Source organism: Lycorma delicatula, chromosome 4, assembly GCF_047948215.1.
Source record: "Lycorma delicatula isolate Av1 chromosome 4, ASM4794821v1, whole genome shotgun sequence".
In the NCBI taxonomy this organism is placed as follows: Eukaryota; Metazoa; Arthropoda; class Insecta; order Hemiptera; family Fulgoridae; genus Lycorma; species Lycorma delicatula.
In genome coordinates, this window is record NC_134458.1 from 96,130,644 (window position 1) to 96,152,494 (window position 21,851).

The window sequence follows — 21,851 nt, forward strand, 5'->3', positions numbered from 1 at the left end:
TCAGGTGAACGAAAAGAAAATCATTTATTATTTGTCAAGATTGGTTGGAGAATGCAGACATATTTTAAAATGTGATAACAGGAAACAAAACTTGGATTTATGAGTACAATCCTGAGACAAAGAAGCAGAGCATGGAATGGAAAAACCAAATGAGTTACGAATGAAAAATTCAGAATGTAAAAATCAAAAATCATTGCATTACTTTTTTCAATAAATGATTTTTACAGCATTAATCTGTGGACTTTATTGTCATTACTTAATATGTCTTTGTATTATGTTTATTTTAAATGAGTAGACTTCTTCCCACTTCAACCCCAAAAATGCAAATTTTTAGAATCCATTTTTTTATTACAATAAAATGTATTTAAATAGATGTATTTATATATTTAATATGTAATTTTCTATATACTCATTTAAAGCGTACCTGAATACTTACTCATCAAATAATTTTCAATTAAAATCGTTTAAATTTTTACTTTTTTTATATTATACAGAATCTATTTATTTATTTCCATATAATGATATCACTAATGTTTCATACAATTATTATTCTTATACATAGAAAAAGAATACAACCATTTCTCTTAGTATTCATTAATTATGTACTTTTTAATATTGCCCTGATCACAACTTTTCCATGGTTTTCCTTGATCAACACAGGGAAGTACTCCAGCAGTTCTATTCTGTTATCAATGGAAAACAAAAGTACCATTCCTAAAATGATCTGTATAATGTATGATTATGTTATGATCTGAATTAAAGAATTGATTTTTAATTAATAAAGAAATTGGTAAAATTCCTTGAGTGTGCTATTGTCAATTATCAGCCATTTCTATCCACTCCCTTCAACTACACATTTTTCCCACTGCATTTGACAGAATTCTACCACTAGTACACATGTATGAATCAACAGATGTATTCATCAAAACTTACCAGTAAATACTACACATTTCACTAATAAAACTTAGAACACCCATAATAGTCTGCTTATGGAAAAATGGCCCAAAAATTTTATTATGCATGATACCACACCAAATTATCTCTTTTAGTCAGATGTGGATGAATAACACCAATTCATGTGGATTTTCTGAGTCTCATACTTTGACAATTATGGCAATTTATGGCTCTACGAACATGGAATGCTGTTTCATTAGAAAATAAAATGCAGTGCGGGTAGTTTTCATCAGCAGAAATGAAGTTTAACATGGTTATTACAAATTGAACTTTTTGTGGCTTACTGTTTGTTAGGTTGATTTCATGGAGTAACTGCAGTTTATAAGCATTAAGTTTCAATCGCTTGTGAACAACACATTAACAGTGCATTTAGGAATGCTTAGTTGTTGACTAACACTACAAACTGAATGTTTTGAACTTCTTTGGAAAGACAGTCAAATTTTTTTTGTGTTTTCAGTACTTGTTTTAGGACTACCTTATGAGTGTTCTTTCCAAACACTTCCACTTTTTAAAGAATGTTCACACTTATGTATAATTTCTTTGTATAACAGTTGCTGAATTTGTTTGTACAAACCAGTATGTGCACTGTTGCTTTCTCTTCTGGCAACATCATGGTACTGAAGCCCGGGCTCACAACTGCTTGACTTCCTATATAATAAAACTCTCTCGCATTTACTTAATTGTGAGATGAGGAAGTATCTAATTGAAACTAAATAAGTCATTCAGCCAGATTCTCACTCAAATGTAGTTATTCTAATCAAACACAGCTTATCAAAACCAATAGCAAAGTTGTTTTAAAAGCAAACAGGACAAAATACATAAAAATTAACAATTTTTAAATTCTGAACAAAATTACCGATTGTTTTTGATACCCCTATCCAGGAATTCATCTTCTAGTAGTGTAACCAATGTCTGGAAACTTCTTTTTTCAATTAGATTTGAATTGCATGAATCAGCTTCAATAATAAAAACTACATCAGTTGATTTTGGTACAGCATCATCTTTAAACTCAGTGAAATCACCCTCTTGCAAAGCAACATCAGATCCATTACCCAGAGGACATCTATTGAAAAAAATAAATAAAATGCAAGAATTAAAGAACATTAATAGTAATCTACGGTATAGTACCTACATTAATTTTATCAAAGAAAAATGTGGGAGTTAATATACCTGTAATAACTTAAATAAACAGGGAAATACATTAAAACACAGCACATCTTAAGAGTTCAATTAAATATTAATTTGGGAATTATGTTCCAATAATACAAAGGACACTACAGAAAGGGGATCATATCAGATGGTTACAAATTAGCATGTGTTTAGACAGGTCCCAACCTGCATGTAGCTGCTCTAGTTACTGTCTCAGTGTTATTTACTTTTTAATTGTGTTAGTGAAGAGGTAATGATATCATTATGATCGAAAACCAGGTAACTTTGCACATGGACTAAATGTTGATCAGTGTTTAAAGGAAATGACTCCTGTGCTTGTAGAGGAGTGTCCTCTACAAGTGTAGAGCAATATTGTTGTCCTCATCGTACAACAATATTTAGGCAGTACCAAAAGTCTGAAAGAAGGGATTTTAGCTTTGAGAATGCTAAAAGGTCAGGTTGACTGTCTTTCTCTGTGACTGAGGGGAACATTGCTACAGTACAAAAAAGAGACAGACAGTCATGTGACCTATCACCAAATAGAGGTGTCCTTGGGCATTAATGCACCAGCAGTTTGTGCTATTCTGTAAGATCACCCTTCAAGTTAGAAAGCTTTGTACGTTTAAAATGCCACATAACTTGACCGATGATCAGATAGCATGTCAAATTTCATGGTGCCATGAAATGCTGAAAACGTTTGAAAATGGAAGATCTCCCTATGTGACAGTATTGCAACAGGTGATGAAACTTGACTGTACTATTATGATATCCCAACCAAGGCTGAGAACAAAGTGTGGGTGTTCAAAGATGTGGAGACCCCAAGGCTGTTCGAAAATCCAGATCAGTGAAGAAGAGAAAGGTGATTGTATTTTTTAGTGTAAGAGGGGTTTTAGAAAGAGGTATGCTGGAAATTCAGAAGGCAGTTACAGGGAAGTGGTACCAAAGAATGACTGCTTAAGTTGTCAAAGCTCTCAAGAACCTGCATCCTAATTCAAGGACAAACACGTGGTTTCTTCACCAGAATAACACCACACTAAATTTGCTCCAAGTATTTGACCAGCACTGGAATAAGATTGTTAAAGCACTCTCCCTACAGTCCTGACCTCATTCCATGTGACTTTGCACTGTTCCCCAAGGTGAAGAACAGACTGAAAGAGTGGCATTTTATGAGTGATGATGACCTTCTAAGGGCTTGAGACAATGAGTGTGCTCAGATCTCCAACAAACCACAGCAGGGTTTCTTTGAAGACTGGCTTCGAAGGATAGAGATGTGTATAATGTATGGTAGAAATTATTTTTTTAAATTATAAAAAATAAGGTTATATTGCAAAATTTCCTTGCGCCTTTTCTATAATCAAATATACTTTATTCACTTATTACTAAGTTACCTAACCTATAACATCATGAAACAAATTAATTACATCATATTTTAACATAACTTTCACATTTTAGGGTTTTACTAGAACTCTTTTAGTAAAACTCAGATGTCTATTATTCAACAAAAATACTAGTTAAACTGTTTAACCTAGAAATTTGAAACTAGGTATACAGATATAATGCCCAATGAAAAAATATTGTGTTTTATAAGAAATATGCATGCTTATCTATAATTTTATGAAAATGTTTAGTAGCTCTTACTGTGTAAATTTTGAGTATTTCAATCACCATGAAAATAACTTATATTTTCTAAACATCCAGGCCTAAAATACACTCAAACAAACTTGCTAATACAAAATAGCAAGATAAATTTCATATCCATGCTTTTGCTATCTTTTCTTTAAGTGTTTACTTAATCAGGGGTTCTTCATTTCTACACCTCTTAATTCTATTATTTCTATTTAATCTTTAACTTTTTTTAAGGACTTGGTTTTACTTGTTTTAGTCTCCTGTACTCCCTTTCTATTATCTTCCAAGTCTTTGCAGCATTGGAAACTATTGGGATATAGTTAATTGAGTGAAGCAAGCAAGGTCCCGTTATAACAACCTTTTTACATTTTGTCTGTTCATGACACAAATACAACAAAATGTGTTTTCTGATTTTTATGAAGTTTTACAGTAATGTTTCTTGATAATAGGCAGAGCAATATAAGTAAAACAATTTGTTATAGAATTGTTCATTTCAAAATGGCAGCCAGATTTCCTTGATTTTCTGTTTATAACAATAACTCTTGATTCAAAATCCTGAAAAATTATTTTGTAATGATATAAATATACCTCAATTCCAAGACAAATTTTAAATTTTGGGAAAATTTTATAAAATCCATGCTATTAATTAACATCCACAAAATGTACCAAAAAAAGTCAATCTTCAGGTACAAAAATTACAACTCTTTGATTATAAAGAAAGGCCAAAATTACAACCAAAGAGTTAGTTATTTACAACTCTTCTTGTATTTTAAAATAAAAAATTTCTATTTCTCAAAACTATTACTCAGCATTTTCTAAATTTATGCGTTAATAGATACTTTTAAGATTATGATTCTGCTTTTGCTATTTTTGCTGTTAAATTCAAAGATTATTCATCCCTATGAGTCTGTTGGTATAACTGTGTTGAGTTAGAATCCAATTTAATCCTTTAAAAAAGGGTTTATTTATTATAACTATAATGTAATAGATTTGGATATGATTTCATTGTTCATATGTCATTTAATTTTGTTTTATCACATGGATTCCTTGAACCTTTTTAACTGAGTAAAGTTAACAGCACATGTTGTTTATTATAAAGAATGTAAAAACATATCTCTTTCACTACAATAGAAGTTATAATTGAAAAACTGAGAAAAGTGAATCAGTGACTAGTGTTGGGCAAAATTTGCACTACCAAAATGAAAATAATAAAAATATTAAGAAAAAAAGGAAATTAATTAACTATTTAGCTATAGATTAAATACTACATAAAAAGGGCACTTTTAACTAAATCCACCCATGTATGAATTTCATGGCACGGACTATAACATGACTAATATGACATGGACATATAGATGCACAATATGTAATTCAAACTTAGATCATCTAAAATGATAATGTTTACTTTTAACTCTTTTCATATAACAAAAAATGATCAAAATAAAACAGGGAACTTTTCCTCCATTTTAAATATATGATATAAACAACACTGTATTTATTCTATTCTAAATAGAGTAACCAAAATTAATTTACAGTAGTGTTAAATGATGTCTATTTTAAGTTCTAGTAACTCATGTTTCATAGACGTGTCATGAAAAAAAATGTAAAGACAGCAAATACTACATGAAACATTAAGTGAAAAATAAAAAAGTATAATAATAATTTATTAAATCTGGAAATAACTTTCCAAACAAAAACATGAAGTATAGCCTTATTATAAACTTTATTATAGTAGCTGCACTTACAGATAACTTAAAATTCTTTTTTTATTAAGCACATACTGAAAAAAGTAACAGGAATTGATAATTAATTTAGAAAAGTTATTTTGTAAAGTTAATAAACTAGATACAACTATGAAATTAAATATTTTAAATTACTTTTTATCTGGGTGCATGGAGTTATGAAGAGAAATCAGTTTTATTATACGTTGGAAAGGAATGATTTAATTATAACAAACTGCTTACTGCAAGATATGTTTTTACAGAAAACTTTTTCCCTTAAAAATTAATTTTAATCTCATCACTTTGAAATTTGATTAACAGTCTTTTACTGTATGTTTCTGTTCAAACCATTAGTTTTGAAAAGTTGTTGAAAACAATCATAATACCAGGGAAAATTTTAATGGGAGCAGTTACTACCCACATGATTCTTATGATTCCCCACATCATTCGAAAGTGTCCACATTATATTGAAATATTAAATACTAAATATATTATTAAAAATATATAAAATCACTTACTTTGCACATATAATAGGTGTTCTCAAGGGAATGTTTTCTAAACTGCATGCCTGGTTATAAGCTACTGCAGAACTACAAACACTATCTTCCATCATTCTTGAAAATTTGCAAATATCATTAAATGGAGTTGGATCAATCTAAAAAAAAGGCAATATACATTTTGAATTAAATGAATTGATTAAATTAGACAATACATACAATACATTCAAGTTTCAATCACAATAGAAAAATCATTTTGACCAACAGTAATTAGAAGGGTCCTGAATAAGACACTAACTATCCTGATCAGAAATTGTACCACTTCGAGTTGATCATGCCCTTCCTTTTTCCTCCCGTTTCCTAATCTATTTTATTTCTTCTTTCTTCCATGAATCCCATATGAACTGGTCAGTCACCACCTTGATTGCATTAAAGGCATCACATTGGCACCTTAAAGGAGCCAGCAGAGAAAACACTTCTTTATTGGAGCTCAATAAGATAGTAATCCCACAGTGACTGAACAACTGCCAAAGGACAAGTTTCCTATCTAGGAGTGGCACAAAAACATAAACTAGTAACTAAGGTATATATTAGGTAAAACCTGTTACTCATAAAATCAAATCTACTACTCATAAAATCTAACTAGTTACAAAGTTTATGAAAGAAATTGAATGACATAATATTTGGCAATGACAAGAAAAATTGTGAGGATACTGATCAAATAAGGAATGTAGAATGACCCCAATTATCTGAACTTTAATCAACTGAACCATTGATCATCCAAAATGACAGATAAAAAAATGATCAATTTTAAACAGCCAATGTTACTTAATAATTTATGAGAAAGAATTTTCTCTTTGAAAACATGCAACGCTGATATTTCATATATCCAAAGAAATACAGTTGTTATGTATCAAAAATAATATCATAATATATGTTTTTCTGCAGTTATGTAGCATTAAAAATAAGAGGATGTTAACTCTTTTTTTCTGTTGATTATGCACTATATATCTTTGTGCACATCATCCCCATTTCTGATTTATTATAGATATAGTTATAGATAAATAATTAACTAATAATAGGTAACATTATACTAATTTTGTGAAATTTTATTTATAAGTTTCCATTAATAGTCTAAAGTAAACTGAACAGAGGGTGGAAGACAGTATTGATGCCTGCTTCCTTTAATTAAAGTGTTTTGATTGACATTTCGTAGTACAGAAGTGAGCTGTAATAATTTATAAAATTCTATAAGGAGAGTAGAAAAATGGTGAAATTTTCAATGACACATTGGATTTCAGTACGCCTTTCAATGGCTTCTCATTGGTTTTAAAGAAAAAAAACTTGTACAGTATTCTATTAAATTTTTCCAGCAGAAAAAATGTACAAAGAGCAATAGTTACAATTTCTCTTAATAAAAATGGATTAATCTTTCTGTATATTTTTAATTCAAGTAAAGATACAGAACATATGACTTAAAGTATACTTCACATAATATCAAGTGCATTGTACAATCACAGTATTAAACAATATATAAACAGTTTCTTTGTGCCAAAAGTTACAAAGAAAGAAAACCCTTTTGGTTCTTCCTCATGAACTGACTTGTGAAAGGATTTTTTGTGACAGAAACTGATAGAATGTAATAAATTAAACAAGTTTTCTTATCATGCTTTTTCAGGAAGAACTTCTTTTATCATACTTCTTTTCAATTTAAAGAAAAAATGAAATGAATGAACTCATGATTTACAAGATAGCAATGACCTCATTCAGTTGACCTTGGACTAGATAAATTGGTTGAAGTTGCATAAAGAGATTTCATATTTCCAGTTTATATTTCCAAGATGTAGAAAACATTTAACAAAAGCATCATGTGAAGGGCAAAGCTTTTACATCAGACAGGGGAGTTACACATGTTATTGAATTAATCTCAGTTAAATGTTTCTTTATAAATTTCTTCCATTATGAAAAGCTATGAGACTAATAATTCTAACCGGCTGCAAAGGGGTAAATAAACATTAAGATATAAAAAAAAATTGTTTAAATATAATTATCAAATATAAATTAGCAAAAGTAAATATAAATTTTTATTATATAAATAAATATAAATTACCACTGGATAGCAAACGCTGAAATCAGATGATTTATCTGCATAAAGTGAGTTGCAAGTTTCTGATAATCCATTATCAGATTCCTTCATATAGCTAAATGTTTTTTCTGATGCACAACTAACATCTAGAGCCCAGCTATCAGCAAATTCATTTACATCAGTACATATCTTACCATCAGAAGATAAGAAATCATTATATGCCTCGCTATCCATTGTGCCTAATAATCCAGCTGTTTTACCAAAGTACCACCCTAAAAGTTATAAAAAAGAAAATTACTAAAAAAAACACATAAAACATGAGTTATACAATAAACCTTCTTTTTTTTAGGAGAAATTATGGATACTGTATATTAAATTTTCCAGCGATTTTTATGGCTACTGTGGCAATTGTGAAAAATGGATTATTTGATGAAAAAATTTAACAGTGAAAAATATTTTTATAAGAAATGTGGATTTAAAAGAAATGCATTATTATACTCTAGCAAGATAGGGTTATTTATTAACAAATAACAAAATGGTATCTGATTCAAATAAGGTACACAAAATATTAATTTTCATAGTCATTTAATTTGTAATATACCCAATGTTATACCATGAATTATTAAACTTGTTGCACTTTTCAGGGCTGCTGAACTTAGAAAATGAGACCTGCAATCCAGTAATATCAAATCATTTACATACAATGTTATCAATAATTATTCCTATGGCCCTTTGTCTAATTATAGTTATTTTCTTTCAAATCGCATTAATAATCTCTTCACTTCAATTTTCTTAAATTTTCCTTTCATAATTTCCATAATTGGATGATCATTACTTCATTAAATAATTGTATAAAACAAATTTATTCCTAGATGCTAAGGCAGTATGGTAAAAGTAGTATGAATCCTGAAACTGTTCATCCTGAATTGAACAGTTTAAAATTGGTAGAACAAGTGTAACTTCAAATAATTACTTTATTACTTTGAATCACTAATTTTCACTGCAAATATTTTTAAAAAAATTAGTCTTTAAAATCTTTACTTTCAAGATATAGCTCATAACAATATATAATGTTGAATACTACATACAGTTATTATTAATTTATTTTCACTAACAATTTACATATTTGTCTTTTCATACATAAATCGTAGATAAATTTTCCTGTAGACCTAAAACAACCTGGCTGACTTATAATCCTGGCTGGCTTGACTACCACTTTATAACTGGATATTTCTGATAGCATTTACAATCATTTTAATCAATACTACTAATCTTTATGATTACATTGTGCTATATATATTGAATATGTGCCACAAAAGTGCTTCAAGTTTCTTAATAATAAAGTAACAAATTATACGTAATGTTATGATATTAAAAAAAAAAATTACTTTTAAAAAGTAACGGTGTATGAAGTCAAAAATGTACAATAAAAATTAAACGACAAATAATTATTCTTCAAGTTAAGTGCAAATGCTAATTAACAGTATAAGAGAATATTTTTGTTGATGTAGAAAAATAAAGTTTTGTCTATGATTCTAAAATACATACCTTCCAAGAACAAGGTGCAAATATCGTGTTTTAAATTACATTCAAGAACAAAACCTTTTTTTCCTATGACCGAAATAACACCAGCCTCATAGTAAATACTAGCCCCTGATATATCAACTGGAAGAATTACAGTTGAATTGGATGTAAGACTAACACTCTGTGGAAAAGATCAGTTGTAGTAATAATAATAATAATAATAATAATAATACATTTTTTTACAGAAAATAATGTACAGAGTAACCCTGTAAAACTATCCCTAGTAAAAGACAACTATCACATATTTACTTAGCTATTTACGATACAGTATTCATAAAATGTTAAATCACATCTCAGAATATATTAGTTCAAAAAATGTCAGGTATCATGCAAGTGACGTTCAATAATTAACAAGACAACTTCATGTAGAGAAAAAATGATTCATTCAGTGACAATGAAACTTACAATACTTTTCAACATAGTCTCCAGCAACATTTAGACACTTGTCCCACCATTCTGTGAGCATTCCGATTCCCACAGTGCAGAAGTCTTTACCTTGTTGTTTGAACCACTTTTTTGACAACTTTGTCATCGTCAAACTTCTTGCCACATAAAAAGTCTTTGAGTGAGCTGAACAAATGAAAATCAAACAGGCCGAGGTCTGGGCTGTAAGGAGGATGTGGCAACATCTCCCGACCCAACTTCTCTGAGCATTTCTCCCTTTATCTGAGCAATGTGGGGGTGCACGTTGCCATGCAAGAGAATCACACCTTTTGAGAGATCACCCTGACATTTTTGCCTTATCACGGGCCTCACTTTCTGTTGGTACATATTAAAATAGTACCCACTGTTCACGTTATATTGCTCTTCTAAATAGTCACTAAAGATTAGGCCTTGCGAATCCCAGAAGACCTTGAACATCACTTTACCGGCTGACACGAGAATTTTTTTTGTGGGTAAATCCAGACATTTCCACTCAAGATTTTTCCGTTTGGATTTTGGCTCAAAATGGTATACCCACGTTTCTTACATAGAAAGTCGTTACCTACTGCTTCAAACTGTTCTTTGAGTTCCAAACAAATGAGAATCCAGATGTCTTTATGAGCTTGAGTCAACTGTCTTGGAACCCATCTCAAACACATTTTGCAATAATTCAGTAAGTCATGAATGATTGAATGTGTAGTTCCAACACTATTATTAAACAAACTAGCAATTTGAGAAATTTTTACTCGCTTGTCTTAGCGAATAAAATCATTTATGCGATTTTGCAGCACAACAGTCAAAACTTCAGTTGGTCTTCCATAGCAATGGAGATCAGTCACACTTGTTCCGCTCGAATTAAACTTTTCCACCTACTTAAACACATTACTGCAGTGTAAACACTTTTCACCATACTGTTTCAACATTCTTGAGTAAATTTCCACTGGTTTCACACTTTCTGATAGCAAAGATCTTATCAATGAACAGTGCCTTCCAGCACATATGTTTCAAGCAGAGCTGAAATTCTGATATCATCAAAGGATGTTGCACTTAGATTAATTATGATTGAACAGCTGATAAAATGTGTTCCCAAGGTTTTTGACCTCAACCTTAACCTCACCTTTTTTGACTCTCAAAAAGTTTCATCGTCATTGAATAAACTGTTTTTTCTCTACATCAATTTGTCTTATTAATTATTGAACATCCCTCATATTATCTAGTTCTGTTCTAGTTGGTTTGTCACATGTTTTGACCTAAATTGTTTGAAAATATTCTGCCTTGGTCAGATAGGCCAGACCTGGTTTACCAAATTCCAAAAACAAGTGGTTTAGTCCCTATGTTTAGTTATATTCAATGGAGCTTCTGGGGCTCATATTGTGAGTGATTGCTTAAAGCCAGGTGATTCCACTCTGAAATCAGTATTTCACACTGTGTTTCGCTGTCCAAAAACACAGTGAGCCCTGGACCAGATCTAACCCAGTAAAAAACTGTTACTGATGTAGCATTACCAGTTATATGTGTTTGATTCTGATGAATCTGAAGTAAGGATGCTCACTTGATGCAAGACTTTGTAACTAGCAAGTAAACAAAACCCAATTTTATTTCACAGCTACAGTAAGAAATAAATACCACAAGATTAGCCTGTGGATTACTAAATGAACAGCTAGGGTTGCATGCATACTTCAAGTTAGTTGTATCTGAGAAATGTTTCCATTTAATGGACAATAAGTGATTATAGTGTCAACTGAGATTTAGTAGATGACACATGATGTAGTTTGCCTCATTACATATAGGTTTGAGTTCTTTATCAACCCAAACTTATTTAACTGTAATGTCATTATGTTATTGTCTCCTATACTGTCTGTTACTGCCTATGAGAAAATCTGTATGGATGAGAATTCAACAAAACTACATTAAGGTTGATGAGTAGTCATTAGTAATAATGTCTTAAAAGTTGGCAAAAAAATTATTGTAAAAAAAGATATCACTGCATGCTTATTTTCAATAAAATTATTTATTCTACTCACTGAAACAAAATCATGACAGTGACAAATATAAAAACTAGAGATATTTAATGTGATAATAAAAGTGCCGATGATAAAATATTAATATGATATGATTAAAATTACGATGGCATACAGGACGATCTCCAGAAAAACAGTCGAGGTCTTGGCAGGAGTACCACATATCCACTTGAGAGCGTCTGTTAACTAGAATCTACCAAGGTATGTTCAAAACAGAGACAAAAAACCTGCTCATTCAGAAGTGGCAGAATGAATGGGAAGCACAGCACAGAGAATGGAGTGCTGATTAGCTGACTTTGAAGACTGGATAAGAGAAGATGGAGTTGGAGAGCGAAGGGGTGAACGACAGCCCTCTGCAGAGCCGCCATTCATCCATGCTTGCAAGGATGGGCATCAGCCATGAGGCACGGGGACTCCTGTACCCCTAAGCTCAAAGGCACCCCCAAAGCTGAGTAATGCTTAATTGCTGGACTGGTCCCAGGAGGGGAGGATCGGCGAGATAGGTTTAGTCAGTAGGGAACAGGCACATATATGCACTCTTAATAACACCTTGCGGAACCTGTTAGTGAGGCTGACACTCAGTACATTCGTGTTATTCTTCCAACTCAATGGAAAAAAAAAGGTTCAGCAAATTTATAGATTAGAAGATTAATACAGAACAGATAACAATAGAAAAAACTGAAAGTAACAGATGATTAAAATAGTAAATTTATATCTAATAATATGAGTAGTTCTCAATTTAAAAGGTCAATGATCTTAGTTTATGTAAATATTACTAAAACAGCATGGACACACAGTAAAAGTCAACACCCATATAAGAAAAACATGAATTTTTGAGCTGCACCATCAACTACTACATTCTCACAAAAATAATATATCAATAAAGTAGGTGCCCAAATCTAAATAAAACAAATTTCCTTACTACAATATAAACCTGTTCTTGTACCTTAAAATTTTATTAAACTTTTGTATTATTATAAATTCTTATGATACTACCCAAAATAAAAATCTAAGCAACAATTTTCGTTATAATGATATGATATCATGACTCAGGGCAAAATCAATCATAAATTTAATTAACAATATTCATGAAAATAACAAAATCAATTTCAATTCAAAATATTCAGTCATTTTATCAACAATAAATGGTTAGATAAATAATTATGTTTTAAATAAAGTAAAAAAAAAAGAAGAAAACTTACATCTTGTGAAAGGTCAATAGAAACTGTCTCATGGCCAATGACCATAACTAATGTGTGAAAATTTCCAGAAGGTTCGTAATATAAAACTAAAGAAAATGCATCATCAACAAAGTCTCTTGCTAGAAGATATGAACACGAACCCATCAATGAAAAATGACGTTTATTGAATGTAATAAAATGTTTGGTGCCAATAACAATGGCATGAGCTATAAAAACATTTAAATAAAATACAATTAACAGATCATAATTAATACAATAATTGTATTAATATGTATGAATTAATATACATATGTTAATATAATATATATATATATATATATATATATATGTACTGTGAATTAATACAAGATTGTATTAGAACAATAGCACACAGGGATCATCATCCAAAGATATTAAATTTTTAAATTATCATTCCCTGTTGTAACTGATGTAATATTTTCAAAAAGATCTGCAGAATAATTTACAAGCAAAAATAACCATTAATAATAAAACATTTAAAAAAAAGGAAGAAATATACTGTAACTGCTTATATAATGTCCAGATCCTCGAGTCATTTCTACTCATCAATTCTTACTAAACCATTGGTATTTATTTTCCAGTCTTTCCTGATTATTTTTAACTCATACATGATTGCTAGTTTACACAGAGTTGACCCTGAATACTGTTTACTTAAACTGCTGTGCAACCAATTATCACCAACTTCTTCACACATTTCCTTCATCCCCAACTTTTATTCAAAAAAAGTTGAAAAAAAAAAGATTAATCATGAGTAAAAGTTTCTGAGATGGATTTGTTGGATTTTTCTGACCAAAAATTTATGATATTAATGGGAGATACTACGTTTTTTGTACTTTTCATATTTTCTTACAGTAACATTTTCTGGTACAATATTTGAAAATATATTAATACAATTTTAAAATATACATTTTACTGAATATTTTGGAACAACATGTAATTTTTTTATAATTTGTTGGAGTTATAAAAAATGTTTAAATAAATGGGGTACACAGTGAAAATGCATTTCAGCCACCTCAACACATTTTTTTTTCAAGTCAATTAATAGAAAATTCTCATTTCAATAATAGAAAAGTCCAGCTGTATATTTTAAAGCATCTGATAATGCATCAAAAAATCAAATGATGAGTTGATTTTATAAGAAATATATTAGTATAAACATATTTTTATTATCACGGGAAATACTAATTCAAAATGTTACCTTATTGCTTACAAAGAAAAATAGAAACTGATAAATACTGATTTCTTAGGAAAAAATGCATTAATAAAAGGAAAAGTGATACATAAGTTGTAAATACCCTTGGTTACTTGGGAAACAATAAATGTAATGTATTTTGTTTGTAAATGAACACATAATCTCAGGACAAATTACCATCAACAAATTAACTGTTCAATTGTGTAACACTAGTGTCAAGAGCTACTTTGAACATGCAAAAGATATGTAAGCAACCCAAAGTGGCAGCGATGGGATAATGTTACCCTGATTTTTTGAGCATAATTTCCTCTCAATCTATTTATTTTTTTTTGTGGTACTTCTACAACACATTTTTCTTTTGGCTAATTAAAATCATCCTTGAAACTGTGGGAAAATAAATAGTGCAGTTATCTAAACATATACTACTTAGGAAAATATTATCTTCCATAGTAATCATTATGTAAAAGAAAATACAAAAAAAATTCAGAAACAGATCTTCTGATATGATGTAATTCATAAAGAGCCAGCCAGACATGGTGCTCTGATCACAAAATATTTTCATAATTCTATGAACTTCAAATTTCACAATACATTTTTAGCACAACAAAACAAAAACCAAGTAAACTTTTTATGATGTTTGACTCTTTTGAACCCTTTCAAATCTCATCTTTAAGTCCATATTTATATCCCACATTACATTTTTACCAAAAAACCTAGAATCACAGATATAAGTGTTACAAAAACAAATTAGACATAAATAAACCTCACTGTATACTTTTTTCATTTAATGTTAAGATAAATTAAATGATAAAAATAATAAGAAACAATAAAAAAACTAAATATTAAAAATATTTTTTACAATTCCTTTGTAAATATTTTTGTAAATGATAAAACTATGAAACTTAACATAAAATTTAAATTAGAATACTATCCTTATTGGTCAAAATATTTGAACTTCTTGAAAACTAGAAATAATAATATATCAATTAAAATCAATAAAAAAATTTTATTTGTTTAATTGTGTAAGGTGACTGATTAACTCAAAAGTTAAAGTTCATTTTACACTCTATTCTAGATACAAATCTAGCATGCCGACCAACAACCTATTTGCTTACTTGAATTTATTCACTGTAAACTCACAAGGGCCTTCTTTTAAAGAGCTTTGCTAGCAGCTGTAACAGCCATCTAATTCATTGAATCAACTTTACAATGCTTTTTACACTGAAAACTAGGATCTCAGATAGTTCCAGTATATGTTAGTTCCAGATATAGTAGATGTTATGCTTAAATTAAAAAAAAAGTAATTTCTTAAGTTCTGTTTGTTAAACTGCTTTAATAAAGCAGATGATAGCTAATTGACGTGCCTCACACATTTTACAGTTCATTGAATAATGATTTTATATATTTGTTGTTGACTGTTTTATTGAATGTTTTATAAAGTGCATTGAAAACGTTAAAGTTTTTAATAAATATAAGAAAGAAAAAATAGCCATTTAAAATAGTATACCTTGTATTGGGTTATTGGAAGAGAGAACTACTTGTCCTACTTTATCTGATAGGCACTTTAGCCATTAGGCTTATCAGCTTATCAGCCACTGGACAAGAAAGATTCCCAAGTTTGTTAATCCTATAAGATAACAAGGAGTATGGAGAATCTAACAGGAACAGACTGACACCCACAGAACTGACAAAGGGAAAGATTGGATCAAGGAAAAGGAAGGGGGGTGGGTGAAAAAGGATATCTACTCATTTGTTTAATTTATCAGTATACTGTCTCACCCAGGATCCAGTATGTAATTATAAGGATGGTATGAAAAGTCTATGCAAAGTCTGAGAGTTGGCACCACCAGTGCATATCGAAGTGAATTTCAGTAAGTAGCATCTTTTGGAAGAATGTACAAGTTTCAACCTGATCAGTTAATTTCTCTGTGTTTGGCATCCATTTGTATCGAGAAATTGGAGTGATTTCTAAAAAAATTGATGAAATAGAGTTTCATGTATTGATTAAACATTACTTTATGAAGGGCAAATCACCTCAGAAGATTAAAAAAAAGGACTTGAAAATATTATGGTAAATCTGCACCTTTGATCAAAACAGTTTATAAGTGGTTTCAAAATTTTTGAAGTAATCATATGAGCACAAGTGATGTCAATCATTCTGGATGCGCTGTTGAGATCACCACTTAATGATCGATAAAATTCATGATATAGTGTTGGATGATTGCAGAGTGAAGATGCATAAAATTGATAATGCTGTGGGCATCTCAATTGAATAGGTGCATAATTTTTACACCAACACTTGAACATGAAAAAGCTAGCCGAAGATGAGTGCCGCGATTGCTCACAGTTGACCAAAAACAAAATTGTGTGAAATGTTCCATAGGCAGTTTGCAGCTGTTTCAACAGAATTCACCGGATTTTAAGTGTCCTAAAACATGGATATACTGCTACACGCCTGATATCAAGGAACAATCTAAACAGTGAGTTTTCAGCAAGGAGTCTGCACCAAAGAGACGAAGGCTGTTTCTTCAGCCAGGAATATTTGGAAACTGTCTTTTGGTATTCGCAAAGAATAATCCTCAACAACTATAAAGAAAAAGATTCAACAATTACAGGCAAATACCATGCATTGTTATTGGACTATTTGAAAATCAATCTGTAAAAAAAACTTCCACAATTGACCCTCATCCTTTCCTTCATGATTATGCACATGCTCTGCAGTTGTAGCTGCAAAATTGATAAGAGTTAGGGTTTGAAAAACTCAAAAGTTAGGGTGCATGCAAAATGAGTTCTGCATGCCCCCTATTCTCCAGATTTGACTACTATTTATTTCCCAAAATGAAAATAAGGCTGAAAGGAAGATTTAATTCAAACAAGGTGATTGCAGGAACAAATTCCTATTCTGCAGAGATGGAACAATCCTATTACTTGAAAGGGATCAACAAACTGGAGCAACTTGGATGAAAAGTATAAGTTTAAAAGGAGACAGCATTGAGAAATAAAAAAGGTTTATCTGGAAAAATTAAGTGGTTTTTATTTTTGCACAGACTTTTCAAACCATCCCTTATTACGAACTAGTATATTATATTACAAATTAAAAAAAATATTCAACAATTACAGGCAAATACCATGCATTGCTATTGGACCATTTGAAAATCAATCTGTAAGAAAAACTTCCACAATTGGCCCTCATCCTTTTCCTTCATGATTATGCACATGCTCTGCAGTTGTAGCCGCAAAATTGATAAGAGTTAGGTTATAAAAATAGTGTATAAAAGGCCTCATTAAATGAATTTTTACAAAGAAATGTCTTCAAAAGAAAAAGGCAGTACATTTTTAAAAAATTAGTTTTCTTATCGCTAAATTAATTTTAATCAATACAGAAATAGTATTTTATTGGAATTATTTTCAAAGACAAATAAATCAATGGATTAATTTGCCACTTGGCACAAGTGCGCAACTTGGCCCTAGGCAATCCAGTGTTTTTCACTTTCAAACTGATCAAAATTATCGTTACTTGAATTTTTTACTTTACTTCACCTCTAAATGAAACAATTACTTGGATTACAATTTACGAACTTATAAATATAATATTAAAAAACAAACCTTTGAATGGTGGAAGCCAATTTACTGGATCAATGTATGGAATATAATAGTAATACAGAGTCCAGAATGTAATATTGGAAGGTGAAAATAACTGTTGGATTTCCATTACTGCCTTGTATTCAGGTATTTCCTAAAAAAAATACTTTAAATAAAAACTCTAATTTACCATAATAATATTTAACTAAAAATGTTTTTCTTAGAACAAAAAATTAAGTAAATTGGTGACTTAACTCACAATATAATTTTTCATTACACAGCATGATGAAATACGATGACACTAGATTTAATAAATATTATAAACTACTCATTCTCAAAATTATACAAGAATTGTTTTATCCAAGTATCTTTCAAAACTAACTGAGCCTCCTTCAGTTTCCTCCTTAATTCCTCCTTCAGTGGAATTATCATTGGCACCCATCTTAAAATAAAAAGTATAATGCTAGCATACATAATGAACAGTCAACATACATAATTATCAACATTTTCAGGAAAGAAATTACTGTGTTACTTTCAAAACTACAAAAAAAAAAGTAAAAGATCAGAAAGCAAAATACACACAGACAAAAAACAACAACCTGAGAGTATACAAATTTATAAGAAGGAAAAAGCAAATGAAAGAAGACGTAAAAGTTATAACTTCTCTTTCCTTACTGAGTAACTTCAAAAATCAACATTGCATAATCCATAAATTTACCAACTGCCAATGACAAACTTCATAATTGTGTAACCACAACTTTTAAACAACCTATACAGTAAATTTAAATATGAAAAACTACTTACTGCCAAATTTGGGGTCTCATTAAATGCATGCCATGGAACTGGAAGCTTCTGTTCTAATTTTATCAACCCTTTATCAGGATCAAATATAAAGAGAGTTTTACTCTGCCGATTCCTAGAATAAAAACAGAAGTAAGAAGATATAAACAGAAAGAGGTTTAGAAAACACTTTGTAATTTAATTCTAGAGTTTAACTTTTCTCTGGCTCCAGTGAAGTAAATTTTAAAACAAAATCCCAATGCCCATTGTATTTAACTTAGTGTTGTATGTTTTGTTTTTAAAAGTACAAAACTAGACGGTTCAGTCAATTTTTTTTTTTTTTTTTTTTTTTTTTTTAATGTGATATGTCTTCCTGTGATAATGAGATAACAATTTTAATACTTGTTTGTTACATGGATTGCACTTGTACTTTACATTTTCTATACATAAATAAGTTTGTTTCAAATGGATCTTACTCACATGATGATTATAGTGGCCAGAACTTAACAATTCCTTGATTGAAAAGTGTCATTATTCTGTTAATACAATACTACATAAACTTACTGAAATATGAGCTATGCCTTCTTATTTTATCACTTTGTACTTTTCCATATCCTTTCAATTGTTATGATACAAGATTCATTGTTTGGATCTAAAAAATTATATCAATGATCAATAGTGAAACATAAGACTCTCCCCAGTGAAGACTTTTGCATGACTTAAAACATTTTTTTATATGCTTATAAACCATTGATAAGTACTCAACAAGTCAATGCAACTTGGAATCTTTTACATAAAAGGGGGAGCATTATTTTGGGCAGAATATTAAAAATCTTTTTGAAATTCATCCATTAATCTTTTCAAGCTAAGGTGGTAAAACCATCAAACTTGGCTATATATTTAATAAAATTAATTTTTATGTGATAATCTTCCAGACCAAGTGGCATTCAGTTTGCTTTATAAAACATAATTTTAGAAGAGAAACCACTGGTAAGATACAGAAAAGAATCGATAAATTCAGCCAGTATAGCAAAACAACATTACTTCAGGATAATAGAGAAGGATCAGACAAAGTATGACAAAAACTTTATATTACCCTCCTAATAGAAGCAGGAAAAATCACATTCTGAAAAATTATAAATTTAACAAGTGTGTTTACAGAAAAAACTGATATCTTCTGTTGGTAATGCTAAAAATAAAATTAAACCTATCAAAAGAGTGGATATTACAAATTTACAAAATACAATAATTACAATTGAGGACACAGGAAAATCTAAAAAAATGATTGAAATGAAAGTAAAAGTAAGTTATATGGCTCTCTAAAAAGGCCAGTTGTGTGGTGAGCAATCTGAGTTCAGGGTTTAAGTTGTTTGAACCTTTTTAAGAAGCTTTATGCTTTCAATTGAAGTTGCCTAAAATGATTCTTCATGTTACCTGGTTTGCACTCGTATTTTACATTTTCTGTAAAATACGAATTTTACAAAATTAAATATGTATAAAAAATATTTTTGTAAGTATGTATATATATATATATTTTTACAAAAATTGTTCAGCTATACTTAATATAGAATACTATTAAATTCTCTATATTTAGTAACTGAGTATTCTTTACTCTTAACAAGTACTAAATTTTATACTATTAATGATTTTTTTTTAAGTAGTAAATTAATTATAATCTTATGTTATTTACAATTTTATTTTTCCATGATTTCAGTTTGCTTGGAATTACAATTACCTTTTTTTAATTTTTGATCGTATTTAGATAGTTTCATTATAATTTATTGTGTGCAGCCTAAAACTTACTGTAGTAAGTAGGTTTTATAAAAGAAAATTTTTTATTTTAAATAATTGGTGGAAAGATCTTTTCCATCAGAAAGGTCAGTTGGTAAAAAATTTTTAAAATAAATCTAAAAAAAAAAATTATATATATAAAGCATACAATACAAAGCATATAATACTGATGAAAAATTGTTTAACAGTCAAAATGACTATCTTTTTTGGAGTAATTTTTGTTAATTGTCTTTGATCACTTTCTTGTTTTCCAGATATATCATAAATAGCATATTGTAGGAATAAGAAATATGGTTCAAGTTTCTTGTCTAACATAATCAGCTGTAAATCTTCATAATGAATGGGTTTTGTTAACAGAGAGTAAAAAAATTAAATACCATCCAATTTTATTAATTGCTTAAACTTTACTATTAAAAAATGGTTACTAAAAATAACAAAAAAAAAACTTACAACAAATTACTTTTATCATAATTGGTCAACATAAAAACAGCTATTCTAAGACTTACTTCATATTATTGCTGAGAGCATTACGTGATAAGTCATTGATATGTCTATATAAAACAGGGATCACACGCTGTACTTTACTGCCAACATCAAAACTATTATACACAAGGATTACCTACATAAATGAATCAAATTAATAGTATTAGTCCTTGATAATATGATGAAATTAAGTTTTGAAAGAATAAATTAATACAAACTATAACTAAAGGAATAAAAGCAAGCGCTAAAATCAGAATAGTACAAAATGATTTAAACAACAATTTCTGAAGCAGAATGAGATCTGTTATTGATTTGTATGAGATTATACCATGTAGGTAGATTATTAATTAATGATAATATTTAAGTTATTCACTAGATATATACTCAAAAGTATGCAATCCAGAATGAATTTTGAATTTGAAACAATTTTGTAAATTTTACTAAAGTAAAAATGTTTATTTAAACTATACATTTGTTTCTTAGAGCGTATTTTTAAGAATACTTAAGAGTTGAAAGGATAGTTTTCATCAAATCATCGGGAAAACATTTATCCTTCCTTCTCTCTGGTAGCAGTCGAAAATACACAAATAGATGGCATCCCCTGATTTTTCTATCCCGTCAAACATTTTTGGTATATATCTGGCATACAGTTTAAGATGTAGCATAGTATTTAAGCAACAATGATTCTATACACTGTACACTGTGAAATATCTGGCAGTAGCAAGAACAGATAACTGAACTC

The 21,851-nt window shown here is 29.7% G+C and overlaps 1 protein-coding gene across 3 annotated transcripts in view; it reads right to left on the minus strand.

Annotated features, from left to right (window-relative positions):
• Positions 1-21,851, minus strand: part of Apoltp (Apolipoprotein lipid transfer particle) — a 262,249-nt gene that overhangs the window by 36,814 nt on the left and 203,584 nt on the right. For 2 of the 3 annotated variants that reach the window (XM_075363702.1, XM_075363701.1), the window contains 8 exons: positions 21,133-21,245; positions 18,860-18,971; positions 18,080-18,209; positions 13,264-13,469; positions 9,582-9,738; positions 8,058-8,305; positions 5,969-6,105; positions 1,811-2,017 (listed from right to left, as the gene is read on the minus strand). In XM_075363702.1, coding sequence (XP_075219817.1) covers positions 1,811-2,017; positions 5,969-6,105; positions 8,058-8,305; positions 9,582-9,738; positions 13,264-13,469; positions 18,080-18,209; positions 18,860-18,971; positions 21,133-21,245 — 1,310 coding nt within the window. The remainder of the gene's footprint in view (positions 1-1,810; positions 2,018-5,968; positions 6,106-8,057; positions 8,306-9,581; positions 9,739-13,263; positions 13,470-18,079; positions 18,210-18,859; positions 18,972-21,132; positions 21,246-21,851) is intronic. The other variant, XM_075363703.1, reaches the window with a different exon arrangement.